This window comes from Hippoglossus hippoglossus, chromosome 5 (assembly GCF_009819705.1).
Source record: "Hippoglossus hippoglossus isolate fHipHip1 chromosome 5, fHipHip1.pri, whole genome shotgun sequence".
Classification (NCBI taxonomy): Eukaryota; Metazoa; Chordata; class Actinopteri; order Pleuronectiformes; family Pleuronectidae; genus Hippoglossus; species Hippoglossus hippoglossus.
This window is the reverse complement of record NC_047155.1, coordinates 22,552,320-22,569,216: the sequence shown is the minus strand read 5'-3', so window position 1 is coordinate 22,569,216 and position 16,897 is coordinate 22,552,320. Positions and strand designations below refer to the sequence as shown.

At 42.2% G+C, this 16,897-nt stretch overlaps 1 protein-coding gene across 1 annotated transcript; it reads right to left on the bottom strand.

The window, feature by feature from the left end:
• Positions 1-366: 366 nt before the first annotated feature.
• Positions 367-16,540, bottom strand: mapkapk3 (MAPK activated protein kinase 3). Its single transcript, XM_034585212.1, has 10 exons — positions 15,838-16,540; positions 8,013-8,152; positions 5,787-5,851; positions 5,507-5,586; positions 5,297-5,423; positions 4,961-5,036; positions 4,753-4,877; positions 3,781-3,866; positions 3,594-3,674; positions 367-973 (listed from the first exon to the last, which is right to left on the bottom strand). Exons 1-10 carry the CDS (start codon positions 16,147-16,149, stop codon positions 818-820), a joined length of 1,248 nt encoding a protein of 415 aa, XP_034441103.1. The 5' UTR covers positions 16,150-16,540; the 3' UTR covers positions 367-817.
• Positions 16,541-16,897: the final 357 nt, after the last annotated feature.

Below are 16,897 nucleotides of genomic sequence, written 5' to 3'. Positions count from 1 at the left end.
TCAAACTTAAAAATATATATGAAGATGGACAACGCGTCTCCACTTCCTCCCACTATCCAGAAATGAAGCCAAAATATCCTGCGTATGTGGAGCCAGAGTGTGTGCAGCAGCGACCAGAGGACGGAGCCACAGTATCGTGGTCCCACTGATAAACATGCTCGACCAATCATGATTCGGTCTCAGCTGTCAATCATGACATTTCACCGTGTTTTTAAAGCATCATATAACTAATTAAAACCAAACTTACTGGAAAAATGAAAGGGTTTAACAAATACCAGTGTGATAAGAACGACCTCAAATAACAGACATCATCTTTGAGAAAAATGTATCTGATGTGTACTTTCACTTTGTAGTTTGGTCCATGTCCCATCCACTAACATGGGGCTTATGACCTATACTGCAGCCAGCCATCAGGTAAAGATCGAGTGGCTTTGGCTTGGGGAGGTGTCATGTCGTCCATCTTTATATATAGTCCATGCGTCAGGCAATCCAGCATTCAAATGCACAAAATATTATCCATACAAGTATATGGTGTCTGCAGCCAGGATCTACAAATTACATACATAAGATAATTTAAAACAGACGGGCCTGCAGTGAGCAGGGCTGATGCTTTCTACCAGTGGCAGGCGACACAGTGGATTTCACATCTTGATATGTTCTATTAATGTTCAGTTGTGACGTTGCTGTTGTTCCTATGTCGTCCCTTTATCTCAAAGAACACCCCCTCCACGTCCAGTCTCTCTAGGGTCCCGAGCAGCTCTCTGAAATATCCTCTACAGCTTTTCTTGTGGATTTCCCATCTATGGTCGTCTGTGTCTCACTGACTTTGGCAGACAGTGGACCCGCCCTTGCCGCCTGCCGCAGCCTTCTTACGCCTCTTGTTGAGCAGGGGGTTGCTCGACGTGTCGAGATCCTTGATCTTCACCTGGTCGTAGTCCACACGCATGGTCGCTAGAGCACTGGTCATCTCTTCCTGTAAGACGAGGCAGAGGGCAAAACGTGTTAGTTCAGTGACGACTACTGATAATACTATAAACGTCAGGATACTCAACAGAGCTCGTCTGTTATAAACTCTTTGTGACGTCTTAACCAATCTTTACCTCCATCAGGGAGGTGATGTTTTCACCTCTGTTCATTTGTTAGTTTATTGATTAGCAAGATTACCCAAAAACTACTGAATGGAAACTTGGTGTAAGATGTGGTACGCGTCAGGAAAGAACACATTAAATATTTGTGTGGATACACATCAGGGGCAGATCCAGGAATTTTGTTTCACTTTCTTTAACATTGGGAGAGTGTTTTTCAACATTTTCACTGATTTCCCAGGGCACAATTGTTGAATCTTGATGTCAAAAATTTGGCACATTAAGGGACTGATATCGATAAGTGTGGGCAATTAGGTGCAGTTTGCAATTTGATTGAATTGAACAGGACTGTTGGGCCGTGACAGAGCTATGTGCTCTACTGAGTGTCATTCTAGTTTAAATGTCAAATGATTCAAAATTATTATTGACATTGCTGCTTTTACCCTCCTTCATCCACAAGATTTATCTGCATGTTTAGTGTATACACATTTTAGGAAATGTGCTAATTTGCTTTCATATCAAGAATTAGATGAGGCTCTCTTGTGTAGATGGGTGATAGGAAGCTACAGCCAGAATCTGACAGACTTATCTTACCAGAAAAAACAGAAACAGTCTGGCTTTGTATTCTCCTGTCAGCATTTCTGAAGCTCAATAATCAAGTTAGGTATTAGTTTGCCTGGTAACCTTCAGGATGTTACTGCTCATGGCCAAGAAATGGACTGCACAGGACCTCTGCTAAAAAACAGTTTTTTTCACTTCGGTTTTTGCACTAATCAAAAAATATCAAAAGAGATTAGATATAATATATTATGTAGTGAGTGTAAGACATGTAGGTAGGTGGCTTTATCTTTAATATACATGATTACAAGTGGCTCTTAAACTCTCGACTCTTGGCTTGAGAGCGAAAACATAAAGTGTGTCTACTAAAATGTCAGACTGTTCCTATAAGAGCTGTCTAGTAGTCACACTAATTCCCTGGATCATTTGTTGTGCAGAGAAACATAACAAAGGTGGAGAGGGCAGTAAAAAACCTGTCTGGCAACAATCTTTGCACGTTTAAACAGGGGAAAGGTCAGGTCATCACTGTCCGTGGAACTGGAGCCAAAACAGGCTTCAGACCACGAAGAAAGTATTGGAACATCAGAGGACAGGTCTGTAAACTGGTGCTTAGCGCTACAGCCAAGAAAATATCAACCCTCCAACTCCGAATCCTTTACTGTGCATGACTGGAGGCCACTTCCTGGTCATGATCTGTGCAGAAACAATGACATGTCTTGGCTTTGAGAAGTGGTTGTTCGGGAGTGCAATCTCAGAAAGCTGGCGTATTGTGTGCATATCATTCTGCAGAAAGCTATTTTCATAACGTATTCAGCTGTTGTGAATGAATGTCCCATTTTACTCTTGATTTTTATTCACATTTGCAGCCATTGAAAAAATATGTGATTTCCTAACCCACACGTTTTGTCCAGTAGTGGAGAGTTAACCTCAATGTGACTTGATGTGAGCAAACAAATGCCTTTGTGTAAATTGGAACTGGGAAGAGCAGCAAAGTACAGCTCAGCTCTTCTATGTGTGTGTGTGTGTGTGTGTGTGTGTGTGTGTGTGTGTGTGTGTGTGTGTGTGTGTGTGTGTGTGTGTGTGTGTGTGTGTGTGTGTGTGTGTTTAGATTTCGGTTTAAACCTGGGTTAAGGTTTAGGTAAGTGTTAAGGTAAGGCAAGTAGTACTTCAGTTAAGGTTAGAATAGCAAGAATAAGGAAATCAATGTAAGTCAATGTAATGTTCTCTGAAGGCATGGAGACACGATTGTGTGCGAGTATGTGAGTGTGTGTGTGAGTGTGTGTGTGTGTGTGTGTGTGTGTGTGTGTGTGTGTGTGTGTGTGTGTGTGTGTGTGTGTGTGAAACTGAAATAACTTTAAAAAAAGACCAGACTGTGACCATTGCTTCCCCCTGGTGGCCATCAGGGAACCATCACAGATGTGATACACACAAATCTTGAAAGATTTGAATTAGTTTCATTCATGAAAAGTTTCTGTGTTGACAGACTGTGTGTCCCTCACGGATTTGCTATTTGATGTGGTAATTTCTAAAATCATTAAAGGGTCATTTGTTAATTTTACACATGAATGGGGAAGACTGGAATCAAACCGCCGAAGTTCTGGTTTGAGGACGACCCGCACTATCCCCTGAACCACAGATGGCCTGAAAGCATTGTCAACCAGAGGAGTGGAGATTAAAAGATAAGGACATGCAGAGACTAATGACGGATGTTCTCAAGTTGAATTTTGGAGCTCGTCCCACACTGAAAACTCAAGGTCAGGATTATATGTCCTCTGCTGCTTTTGACCGTTCGGTACCTTTCTTTTGTCTGTTGCGAGGCCATAAATGTTATGGAAGTGCGGCACTAAATTACTGGAATACAACCAAATTAACGCCAGGGGATAGCCCATCAGTAAAAGGTTGTGATTTCAACATGTGACCAGAGGGGGTCAGTGTTACTCTGCTTCTGACCTTCACGTCCTCCCACATCTCTCTGTCTTCGGTGAGGACCCGGGTGGTGTGCAGAGGAGTGGAGGGGACCACCATCGACTGCTGTGGAGAGCAAAGACACACGAGGACAGATGAAGATATCAGCAAATAGTTGCACTGACCGACAAGACGCAGTACGGGAAGTACACAAGGACACACAGATACTCACATTGATCCAGGGGTGGTTCATGAACTGAACGATGGTCATTCTCTCATTAGGGTCTGTTTTCAAGAGCTGGTGAATCAGATCTTTAGCTGGAAGAGAAAAGTCAATGTAAAGATCATTACATTATTAGTAGCGAGGCTCATGCAAATCCTGTGTCTTGTCAAACTGTTCCTGGTCTCAGGGACAGACTGGCCTACTTACACAGCCAAGAGGATTATTGAAAAGGGCAAGAGTGGAAAAATAGAAATGTGACATGTGTGTACATGCACTGTTGTTGTCTTCAGGTCGGAGGAGAATACCAGGAGGCTGCTATCTCTTTAAGAAATCTTTAAGAGGAGTCAGGGCTCAATCATTGGTTAAAGACGTTTAAAGTTTAAAACTCCAGGAGTTAATGAGTCCCTGTTTACCTAAAGTATGTTTGAACTGTGTTTACACAGACTGCACTCAGGTACACACAGACGGAATGAAGGCGTTGCAGCACTAAGATATAAACTGACTTGTTAAAAGCAAACTGCTGTGTTCCCCCCCACATGATGTGATATTGTCAACCGGCTGCGGCTGATCACATACTGAGGTTTTCTTTAAGAGAACGTCTCTGACTGTAGGTCACCCAGTAAACCAGGGAGGTCAGAGTCGCTGCAGCGCTACGGTTCGATAGTTCCCTGTGGTTGCCTGTGGCACTGCGAGTATCACACTAATGTCACTGATGCAGATACTGTGCATGCGACCACACTGTTCCCATGTCAGTCAGCCATCTTCAACATTTTCAGTCTCGTCAGATTATTTTTAAATAAAAGATACTGCGTGAAAGATGAAATATCAACATTCCTCTTTTCCAGCTGGAAAACAACCAAAGTGTGGATGAGCTGGACTGATTTGACCGACAGCTCAGAGAGGAACAACAAGCATCTGTTTTACTTTTAGGTATTAGCATGGGAAAGGCCTATGTGTGTAGGTCTCTTTAGAGATTCCCACCTTCCTGTGACACCTCAGCCCACTCTGGTTTGGGGAACTCGTACTGGCCCATTCTGATCCTCCTCTTCATCCCCGGTGAGATTGCCTGACCCGTGTTGGAGTAAAACGGAGGAAAGCCGCACAGCCTGCAGAGACAAATTGTTTGAATGAATCCGTATGCTGAGTGCATCATACATATGTGCTCAACCCAACAACACACAGTACTCACAGGATGTACATGATGACGCCCAGAGACCACATGTCACATGACTTGTCATATTTCTCCGGACCTAAAACCTCAGGAGCTTATCAATGGACACACACACACACACACACACACACACACACACACACACACACACACACACACACACACACACACACACACACACACACACACACACACACACACACACACACACACACACACAAATTAAGTTTCTACAGTATGGCAAAAATGACTCATACATATATAACTGAACCATAGGATATGACACTTTATTCCAGATCTTTCTACAAACACTCGATCTATATAATCACCGGTCAATAACATAAAGCAACGTACCCACGTAGTACGGTGTATAACAGGGGGTCTGGAGTGGATTGTGCAGCGTGGTCTCCTTAGCGAAGCCAAAGTCTGTCAGTTTGAGGACCGCGTTTTTCTGTTTAGTTGTGTACAGCAGGTTCTCTGGCTGGAGAGAAGAGGAAAAGACATGTCAACGTTTCCTGATCATATTCACTGTGATTGAGGTGCGTGATCTCTATCTCTGTGCACCTTTAGGTCTCTGTGTGCGATGTTAAAGTCATGGAGAAACTGGATGGCCGTGCTCATGTCCCTCATGATCTCAGATGCCTCTGGGAAGAAAAGAGGAAGAAACACAATCTCTCAAACCAGAAGCAATTCCAATATCGCACAACAGGAGAAACAAGCTTTTAATTTTGGCCCCTTATTTAACTTTCCTGTATGAATGTTAAAAAATGGGGGATTCATTGTGCATTCTTCCTCTCTGACATGTTGTGATGTGAGCAGAATCCATCCCTCTATCTGTCCTCACCTTTCTCAGTGAAGGCCTGGTCTCCTCTGGCCTGGATTCGGCTGAACAGCTCTCCTCCCTCCATACTGGAGACAAAATAGTGAGCTTAGAAAATCAGAGCCACAACAAAGCATCACAGTTACAGTATGACAGGGAAACCTCACAGCTGTGGAATAGACTGAAAACAGATATTAGATGATACAACCATAGACATTAAGCTTAATGTAAATTCAATCTCTGTCCCATTCATTCACAATTCAACTCTTCCCTCCTCTTCTTATCAGCTGACTTGTGGGTGTTTACAGTAATCCAATCAGATTTTGCCATGACCTCACTCACTCATGATTGGCCTAATGTCATTGCTGCCAAAATTTGAATCTCCTCTTCTCTCGCTGTAAGCTTTCATTTCAGTGATTCACTGTGACCTCAGTCACCTCCGGTCTCCGTGTCTGAGAACGTTCTCTACATCCCTTCAACCACCACCAGTGTCTAGTCCCTGGACGGGTCTCCTATACTACACACAACCATGCCCTTTTTTAACCTTGATGACATCTGACGGGTCGAAACGCGAAATAGTATAATTTATTTAACACATCAAATTTTCCTCTTGTTGTGCATGGTAAAAATTTAAAAATTTTCAATTGATGTCTTGCCTGATTGAAAAGACACAATGTTACTCACATAGACTGGCAACTAACAACAGGTTTGACAAACCAAAATAAATACTGGTTAATAAGAAGTTCTGTTAGAGCTTCAAATTTCAAAGTGCTTTGCAGAAACCTTTCAGTTGCTGTCAAATGGAAATCAAAAGTGAAACTGAAATTCTAAAAATACTAAGTGTGAGTCGTCTTTACACAAAGAAAAAGAGGAAGATGAAAGTACGGATCTAACTCCAAAATAACCTGTAGGATTTATATGAAATGACAACACAGTAGTTCGAACAACCTCTATCAGCAATATGACGTCTATCTGTCTCCTCTGCCTTCTCATTCATTTATGTTTGTTTGCAACACAATAAATTAACTCAATAACAATATGAATATACAATATATAAGTGTTTTTTATTCTAAATTCCTCTCGTAAATTTAGCTATTTTGATCAAATCCTACCTGACACCAGCAATGATGTCTGTTTCAGAATCACATGTTTGATTTTCCCTCTCCCTCATTTTAACAAGAACACATCAAATAGTTGTCTGAAAGTCCCATCCAACCCCCACACTCACCACTCACTGTGACATGGATGTGGTTTAATGTGAATAAAGTAAGAACGGACTTTTTGTGGTCTGTGAGTAAACAGATGAACAGAGATTGGAGGCAGACACACACACACACACACACACACACACACACACACACACACACACACACACACACACACACACACACACACACACACACACACACACACACACACCCACGCACACACTCATACACACAAAGTCACCACACATAGTACAAAACAAATGGTTTCTGTGTAATAAATGTGACGATGAGAATTATTTAGTCACTGTTTAAAATTCCCATGAAGAGAAGACAGTGACGTATCTCTGTTGTCGAGTTTCTCTGAATTATTGTGTTTTTCCCCTTTAACAAGTTGAGATGAGGAGCAATAAAAGGTCCAGAGTTCAACTACGTGTTTGTACGTCAAAGCACGCACTAACCCCAACCCTGGACTTAACCTGACTCTAACCTGAACCCTGAAATCAAACCTTACCACTTGGTCAGCCCTGTGAGGTTGAGGGGACAGGAAAGAGCAAAATCTCCTCACATCATCACAAATATTTGTCCACACAACCACAGAAAGACATGTATACACACACACACACACACACACACACACACACACACACACACACACACACACACTTTGTCAGTTATGACCTTTAACACAGAGGAAAGTTCTGTCCTCTGTGGCACAGACTTTATATTTTGTGTAACATGTTTGTGTATATTGGAATTATTATAGAGATATATTTTATTGAGAGGTAATTGTACTACATCATCTCTGGGTTATTATGCTTAGATGAGCTTTAATCTGACCCGTCACTGGGCTTGTGACAAAAAATTATTTTAAATCCACTGTTCAAGTTTTATGTTTCAATGATTTGATAAGACACGGGGGGAATCAATTTCATCTGAAAACCAACACAAAATATCAACTCGAGAAATATACAAAGGAACATGGTTACTAAGGAGAATGTTCAGATCGGCCATGATGTGTGATCTGGTGTAATGTGAATCTTACCACTCCATGACGATGAGCAGGCATTTTTTCCCATGATGCATGTTTTCGTACAGGTTGAGGATGCGGACAATGTACGGCCCTCCTGACACTCGCCAGTGAAGCTCCACTTCTCGTCTGGCTTTGGGGCTGTCGTACAGAATCTGGACGCAGAGACGCAGAAAGAGCGATGAATACATAACCAATTTGTGATTTATAGAAAATATACTTCAAGTGTATGGCGGTATGCTCAATTAAACACCACTCAAATATTATTGTTCGTTCACTTTTGGTGGAATAGCGTTATGTTTTATCAATTGTCATCCAGAGCATGGATCACAGAATTCATAATGGAATTATAGGACATTTTGAAGACAAATTAAGTTTCATTAATTGTAAATGTCAATTAAAGCTGTAATGATTATTCAATGAATCCACTTGACAGAAAACTTAAAAATACTGTCAGCTATTTTGATATAATCACTTATAAAATATAGTTACATTTTGGACTGCTGGTGGGACAGATAAGACAATTGCATACTGTTCATACTGCGTGCCTTCACAGTACGGTCCGGATCAATTTTAACCCGGGCCAAGAATTCCCTCAGAATAAGTCTCTATACCGAATTCTGAACTACAGATCTTTTTAGAATGTATAAATAGCCTATCTGACAGTAATACATGGATGATTGTTCCTTAATTAATGTTTCAAAGAGCAGGGAGAGTGTATGTTTTAGGTTTTACACCCATCGTTTTTGGAGAAAAATATCTACAATCACACAATATCATGTCCTGGGTTAGGGTTAACAGCCATAATGATTTGAATATATTTTATTGAAAGTGAGAATGGCAAGAACATTCTGGAACTGTTGGGATTTATTATATAACCATGTATAACCATTATAACCGTTGGAACTGAGTCACTCAAATGACATTTTCCACTGACATCCTGCCTGCAACTTGACGTGGAAGTTAGGACCGACTGATTGTATTGTTTTTCGATATAAATGTCTTCATCAAAGGGGCTGTAATCAGAGTTTCCCTCCATGTTGTCTTCCTGCTCTGACACATCCTCCTCCAAATCCCTATCTGCTTCCTCATCTTGGAAGATCCGACCATGGGCCTCTTGCACAGTTTGTCTTGCTGCCATAACCTCACTGAAAAGGCAGCTCACTTACTTTTATCATCTTGTCATCATCATTTGACCCGAACAACCTCAATGTACAAAGATTTGTAGCACCTGTACAAAAGTATAACATTTAAAAATATTCAAATTTTTGTGTATTTTGGGTCACTTTAGTAACTTTAATAACTTTCAAATTTCAGACTAAAATAATGACCTTTAGGGTATTTTTACTCCTGACAAATGTCAAGACGGGTCAAATTTGGGTTCATGATGCACACTAATATTAACGTTTTCCGATATTAAATAGTAGAAAGAATTACTACATAAATTAAGAAAATAATCTGTTGATTCATCAAAAATGAAAATGATTGTTCGCAGTCTTAAGGTCAATATTAGAAAACAAGATATTAATGAATACTATTAATAATTTCAGCTATATCACCAAGACTTATAGAGCATCTCACTTCTACATCATCATGTCGGACATTACACTAATTTACAGTTCATACTTTTTTGTTACCCATGTCATCAATATACTTAAATACATTTTGTGTTTTTTGTTTGTAAAGTGTGTCTTTTTAATAAACAATAAAAAATAAATAAGTATAAAAACAAAATCACAAGAGATATTTCTGAAGAACATGCATGTGCTCACACCTTAAGTTTATACCTTATGACCATCAGAGTATCTCAAAGGGACTGAATCAAGTATCAAGAGAGGCAGTATAATTAGTGACAGAAGTCTTGGTCAGAAGAAGAATCAAAATCAACTTGATTCACACTGCTTATCTTTGTTAACTAAGATTAAAGTCATAAAACCAAAAACCTCCTGGCAGCATTAAGCTCTGAGCTAACACGACTTCCATTGGTCAGTTTGACTAAGATCAGCTGTCAGCTATCACATATAGTGACAGTGAAGCTGAGGAGGGACAATGCAGTGTCAATCAATAAAAGTCATAAATCTGGGTTCAAGCCTGAACTCTCCTGACTCTATGTTCACCGCTGATCCAACACAACCCACAGGAAAATACATCACACATATTCCAAAGGAGGTTTCCTCAAAACTAAAGATTTTAGAGATAACATCAGGAGTAGTTGAGCTATTTGTTGTTAAAATTAGAAGGTGATCTGTAAACTGACGAGGCAAAGTTAAAAATAGATTTGGCTTGCAATTTTTATGTATGAAGAACTCGTATAAGCGCCAACAACAATCTGAGCGCCATCTAATCAATGCTAAAAATTGGAAAGATATGAAGTTGAAATCAAATACAGAAAAGTTCGGTCCTTATGGACAAGGGCGTTTTAGGAAAAGCACTGTACACCTGTGTGAACCAGTCTGTCTTATGGAAGCTGGAAGTTGTGTCCAATTAAACTACTTCACTTATCAAAACACTGCAGTGACAACAACAATAAAACCCAGCTCGAACTAAAGCTTTGTGTTTGTTTGCTCATCACCCGAGGACAGGACCCTGACCATGGAAAAGTGCTAACCACTGAGCCCCACACAGGAGTACTGTATTTCAGATACTCACTTTTATCTAATACCACATAAATATGGGTAAATATTGGCCACAAAACAGGATGTGTGTTTGACATAAGGCCGATGATACACACAAGTTGTCATAGGTCAACTTTGGGGACATTACACACATACGTCGTTTCCTGGAGACTCACCCTAACTCGAACCACTGACCCAAAATCAATCTTTTCTTTCAACTGGGGACATGGTTTATGTCCCTAGTTGGACAAGCCGTCCCCAAAGGAGAGCCAGTGACGACACACAGCAGGTGGCAGACCTTGACATAGCACATGTTTTCAGTCAGTGTGTATTTCTGGACGTGACAGTGATGAAGTGATCTCCTGCTGTTCACAAGGCCAGTCTGCTGGAGCCATCCTGGACTACACAACACACAGAGAGGCTGACTGACTCATTGATGCATGACACACACACACACACACACACACACACACACACACACACACACACACACACACACACACACACACACACACACACACACACACACACACACACACACACACACACACACACACACACACACACACACACACACACACACACACATCTGTATTGTGTAGCAGGTGCCTTGACTGATCCAAGTTGTTATTCGAGAAAAAAACTTCAGATTCAGTTGTTCGTGTGGAAATGAAATTACTTTTGTGTTTCCAGGAAGCTCCAAGTGTCAGAAATAACTCCTCCAAACTGTACTGACGTGTTTCACTCACTAATGATAAAGAGGAAGTGAGGAATTCAGAGAACAACAGGGTGTTGAAAGTAGAAGTTGAGGGTTTCCGGTGACTGACTCTTCTGATCTGCTTCTACGTGTGTCCTATATTATTCAGCGTCTTCCACTGAACTCGGTGGGCAGGTTTGTTTCTGATCCGCCGTTTATAGCTTTATGGCTTTAATCAGAGCAGACGGCATGTGAGCCGGCTCCCTTCATTTCCTGAAGTGAAATTGAATTGGCCGTAATAAAAGGAGACTGTGTGGATTGAACACACATATAAAACACAAATGGGGAAGATGGAGAGATGATTGTGTGAATGATGCGTTTAGTTAATCTGATGGACTTTGGATTCTTATGTGAGGCCACATCATGGAGACTGAATGCACGCTAATGGATTACCTGATCTAAACCAATCAACCTCCCCCCAACACTGCTCCAAACCAATCAGATCTCTGTCCATAGAGGCTGCAACACACACACACACACACACACACACACTCATCTGATAATGTGCTCAGTTTAACAGCACATGACCTCTCAGCAGAATCACTCTCTGCTCATACATCAAAGTGGTCTAGTTAATCAATAATAGAAATTATAGCAACTTAATAAAAACACCAACATATCACTGCTCCTTTTGAGAATCTGATTTATAAGCAGACAAAGAATCTACAGCCATACTAGCAGCTCTGGCAAAGCTTGCAGCTAAATGCTAGTGCCAGCAGGCGAACAGGCGAACAGGCTCACAGTGACCAAATGTTAACTATGTCAGTTCAGCTCGTCGGCATGCTAGCATTGTTATCGCTATTAGAGCGGACGTACAGCTTAAGCTAATGTCATTAGTTCTGCAGATATGTGATTATAATCTAAATTAGAAATTCAAATTTTAACCTAATGAACAGGTAAAAGATTGCCATGGTAACAATTCATTACTGGACATTAATTTAACACCATTAGCTGTCGAGATATTTCATGTCAAAATTCAGGTTGTTAATTATCTCAGTAGGATTCATCCCCTGGGCTCCATAAGTGTCTGTATATACCTCCGATAGATGTTAAGATATTTCAGTGGTGGACCAATCAACAGTGCTCTCCCCTGTAGAGCCATGCTGTGAGCGTACATTTATATGATACGCATGTTTACTTATATACTAACTAATATAAAAAATGTTGACTTAAAATACGTATATTCGTCTGCAAGGTGTCTTCTAATAAAAATAATAACAAAAGAGTTTGATGCAGCCTGGGGTCATGGGAGTTGTCTTCACCATGAAAATGTATGTGACACCACTCAGGCCCAAATCATGTTCACAGATGAGATGGTGTGTTTCATTCAAGTTCCGCAGCAAACGTCATTGAATAATCGTGATTCAATACGAGGGACCAATAAAGACAGTGGAAGGAAAAACCAGCCGACTGGCTAACTGGCTGGCAGTGTGTTTCTCCTTCGTCATACGTTGTTTGCCACAGAAGCAGAGATGGGAAAAGCCCCAGGTAAAACGGATATGACTCAATTAAAAGGCGACCAAAATTAAACGTCCCATTAGCTCGAATCAAATTGGGGATTTCTCTGGGTTTGAACATTGTTGGATATACTTTGAATAATGTAAGTCCACAAGTCAACACAATATATAGGTCTTGCCATTTCTAGATATTTATGGGAGGAAGTGTTATAAATACTTGGCATATTTATCTTTACACAACACAAATATCAGAAACCCACCATCACACCTGATGCACCACAATCTTTAAAGTCAAGTGAGAAAACTTTTCCATGACCTCAACACACTGTAGTTAACACAAAACCTTGAGAGTGAAATTGTTACTGAACGTCCCCGCAGGACAATAAGAACATAAAAGGCTCTCCAGTGCTGTTTAAGCTGAACAGAGAGCAGGAGTGATTTATACCAACACAACTTTCAGCTCTTTTGAATACAACAGAGATCCTCAGCCACAAAGGTTGATGAGGTTAGAAATTAAGATCGGACCCACTCGTCCGAGACCACCTCCTCAAAGCTTCAGGACTGTGGCACGTTTCCTCGGTGCTACGCTCCAAGCAGATAATGGGCTTGAATTGCACAACAGCTGAGGCCTAAGAGTCATTGTAGACCTATAAGCCCCAAACCTCTGAGACTGATTAACTTGTTTAAAAGCACCGGCTGCCTGGAGCGAGCCTAAAAATCTCTTCCATGCAGGGTCAGACCAAACCACTCGGAACTATAAGGGCATTTTGGTCCCTGTGAGGAAACCCAGATGTGTCACTCTCATACCACTGGGCTGACCACAAAGGTGAACATACACAAACACAGTGAACGGAAAGTTTTAGCTTTGAGTGGAAGCCTTCTCACAGACCTTTAGCTTATCCACCAAACTTGAAGACACTTGAGAAGCTAAAATGGAACAATCGGCTGCCAATTTCATGCACGTAGTGGTATTAAGAAGTTATGGTGGATCTCGAGACAACTATCAAGCACAACCAGGTTCTCAGGGCCCACCTCTCCTCCCTGGACTAATCAGTCAGATCCCAGTTAAAAGAAACCTAACGGCTGTAACTGAATCACATTAAACGGATGGCTCGCCTCCAGCTCGGCTGCAAAGTGGATTAAACCTATATCCATTTATAACGTTTAGCGCTCAGAGCAACACTTAATTAAAATGACAGTGGTTAAATCCCCACACACCCCCACCCCTCCAAATCAAACACTCTCGGTTATTTCTCTCTGCTTTCTATTTGCCTTCAGATAAAAATGAAGCAACAATACTTTGTCTTGAAAAAAATCTTTAAAGAACTCAAAAAGCCGTCACCTGGTCCAGTGAAATCTGATTTACACACAGACCAACAAAGATGCCAGTAAAAGGCACTTAAGCCACTGAACTGTGATGTCATGAGTGCAGTGGGTTTGTGGAGGTTTCTCTCACAGATGGGATCACCATGACCCACCCACCGTTTGTCAGGCACCAGGTGCTGCTGTTATGGATGCAGTCAGAAGTCACAGGGTTTCACAGAGAAGCATTTTCACAAAATAAATTCGGACAAACAAACGTTTCTTACACAAGTCGTTGTGTCGTGTGGTAGCGCATCGCTAAAGCTCATGTTTTCTCTGGCATAAGAAAAACAGCCGTAAGATTTTTCACCAACATTATTGTTTTCTCTGAGCTGTCATGTGATGAAGTACGTGATTGTTTTCCCTCTCTGACATGATGCAATCTAGCCTCCTCGACCTCTTTGCCCCTTCATCTTTTCTCTGTGACTTCCTTTGGTCTCATGCACTTTAGCTCTCTTTCTCTTCTTGCGTCATGTCTTCCTATCCCAGGGTCCACAGCTCTGCCTGTGACACTGCTGCCGGGTTTGTCACCTCAGCTCCAGATGGATTACTGTAAACCAGTAAATCTCTCTCGGCCTGTAGCCCAGTGGTGACAGGTGACAGCCATGATGACCCGCACGTGCACACTTGCCTGCGTGTGTGTGTGTGTGTGTGTGTGTGTGTGTGTGTGTGAGAAGGTGAGTTTCGACTATTCCCAGCATAAGGTGTCACCCTCCAAATCTGTGAGATAGTGTAGCATGTCACCGGATGGGCAGCCACGCAACCCGTAACATTCTTGTGAACTTCCGAGAAGCACAGCTGGCATTCAGCACGCTCACATGAGAAACACGGTGAGAAGCGGGCACACACACAGCCAGATACATGCGCCCGAGTACCAGTCAGAAATACACACACATGAACATTCGGTTCTAGTGTTGAGTCTGTGACACAAATCACACCTCAACAAAGGTCAAAGTTCTCAAAGATGGCAACGTTTCCAACTCTTAAAGGGATAGTTCACTGAAAAATGAAAAAAATCACTTATTATCTACTCACCACTATGCCGATGGAGAGGTGGGTGAAGTGTTTGAGTAGGAAGATATCTGAGGACGTTTAGGCTAAAAACATGATGTAAATGACCTTGTTTCGAGTCGAATATGAATGTCGGGCCTTGCGGACACTTGGATGACACCACACGAGCCGTATGGAGACATGTGAAGTTTTACTATTGTTTTACTATTGTTTTATTACGTCTGAAGTGTATGTCGCCATTGACTTAAATTGTATCGGATTCGGCTGCTACAAAGTTTACCCGAGAATCCCAAAGTGTTTTGTTAAACACTTCACCCACCCCTCCATCGGCATAGTGGTGAATGAGTGAATTTTCATTTTTGGGTGAACAATCCCTTTAATAACAAAAGCCAATAGCCTTTTTGTACTGATCTTAATATTTAGAACCCCTCATATGTAACTTTAAACTGTTACAATCCAAAGTAACACTGGTGATCTAAATTTAAACAGTATCAGTAATGTGATTAGAAAAGTCTGATCATTTGGGGAAATGATCCACAGCCGTAACTGCACTATGAGAGAAGAACTCAGCTTGAGTCGGTCAGTCTACTACCGCGTTATGAACAGGCTGTGTGTGAAGTGTCAGGTGACTCCACTACCTTCAGAGCGCACTTCTGTCCGGTCTTCTTGTTGGAGCACTCCAGCACTTTGCCATTGATCCCTAAACCCAGGACCTGAGTGGAGATTTTGTAATCGTCCGTCACTGCGTGGCGCTTTATCTCCAGTTTGGGGTGGCCGGGCAGGGGGAAGAGCGTGGACTCGGTGCCCGGGTCCGTCCTGCCGGCAGCGGACAGCTCCGGCTGCTGCTGCGGGTGTTCGGGCTCGTCGGCCGGGGAGTCCGCCTCTGCCTCGGCAATCGGCGCTTGAATCGGTTTCTCCGGTTGTTCCTTTCCGTTTCCATTCTGCAGCATGGCTGGTCTCACCGGCGTGTGGTCACCGGCCGAGTTCGGGAAGTGAACGCGGTGAGTGATTCACCAAAGTGAGGCGATGACTCCAGACAGCTGCGTAAAGCGGAGGGATCCTCTGGTGCGTCCGGGCGCCGGAGCCCCTGTACCTCCACTCAGTAAATCCCACACTGGTTTATAAAGTCAGGCTTTTCAAACTATCTGTACAACACACACTTCATTCGCAGCGAGACTACACGTGGATTAATATTTCCCTATTGCGCTGTCAACGTTACTGTCCAGAGAAACCCAGATAATCCCGCTGATCAGAATGAGAGAAAGTAAACTCCAGTCAGAGAGATGTCTGCTCGCTGTGGGGATGATGGTCTGAGTCCTTCTGGAGGATTCACATGGCCACTCACTGTCACTTTTCGTACAAGCACCACCCTCCTTCAGTCAAGTCATTTCTCTCAAATGGACCCGTGGGGCCGCCTTAAAGGAGCAGACCGTGTATGTGCAGCAGTTCAGTGTTCAGAGGAGAAGGAGAGGGGGGGGGGGTCTCAGCTGGAGAGAGTGAAGGGGGAGAGTAGATCTTATTCTAGTCCTAAAGAGTTACTTAACTTTACCTTAAAAAAGACTGAAACAGATTTTCAGCAAAGCAATAGAAGATAAACTCGAATTTCACTCAGCAGAGAGCAAACCTCTGCCGAGGGTCAGCAGCACCCTCACGAAGCCACATTTAAAGTCACTATATCTGGATGTTTATTTGGATCTA

Coding starts and splice junctions, on each gene's coding strand:
- mapkapk3 (XM_034585212.1), bottom strand. CDS start 16,149: ATGCTGCAGAATGGAAACGGAAAGGAACAACCGGAGAAACCGATTCAA. Junction 5,587..5,786: donor CCAGGCCTTCACTGAGAAAG/GTGAGGACAGAT, acceptor TTTTCTTCCCAG/AGGCATCTGAGATCATGAGG. Junction 3,867..4,752: donor GGCTGAGGTGTCACAGGAAG/GTGGGAATCTCT, acceptor TTTCTCTTCCAG/CTAAAGATCTGATTCACCAG.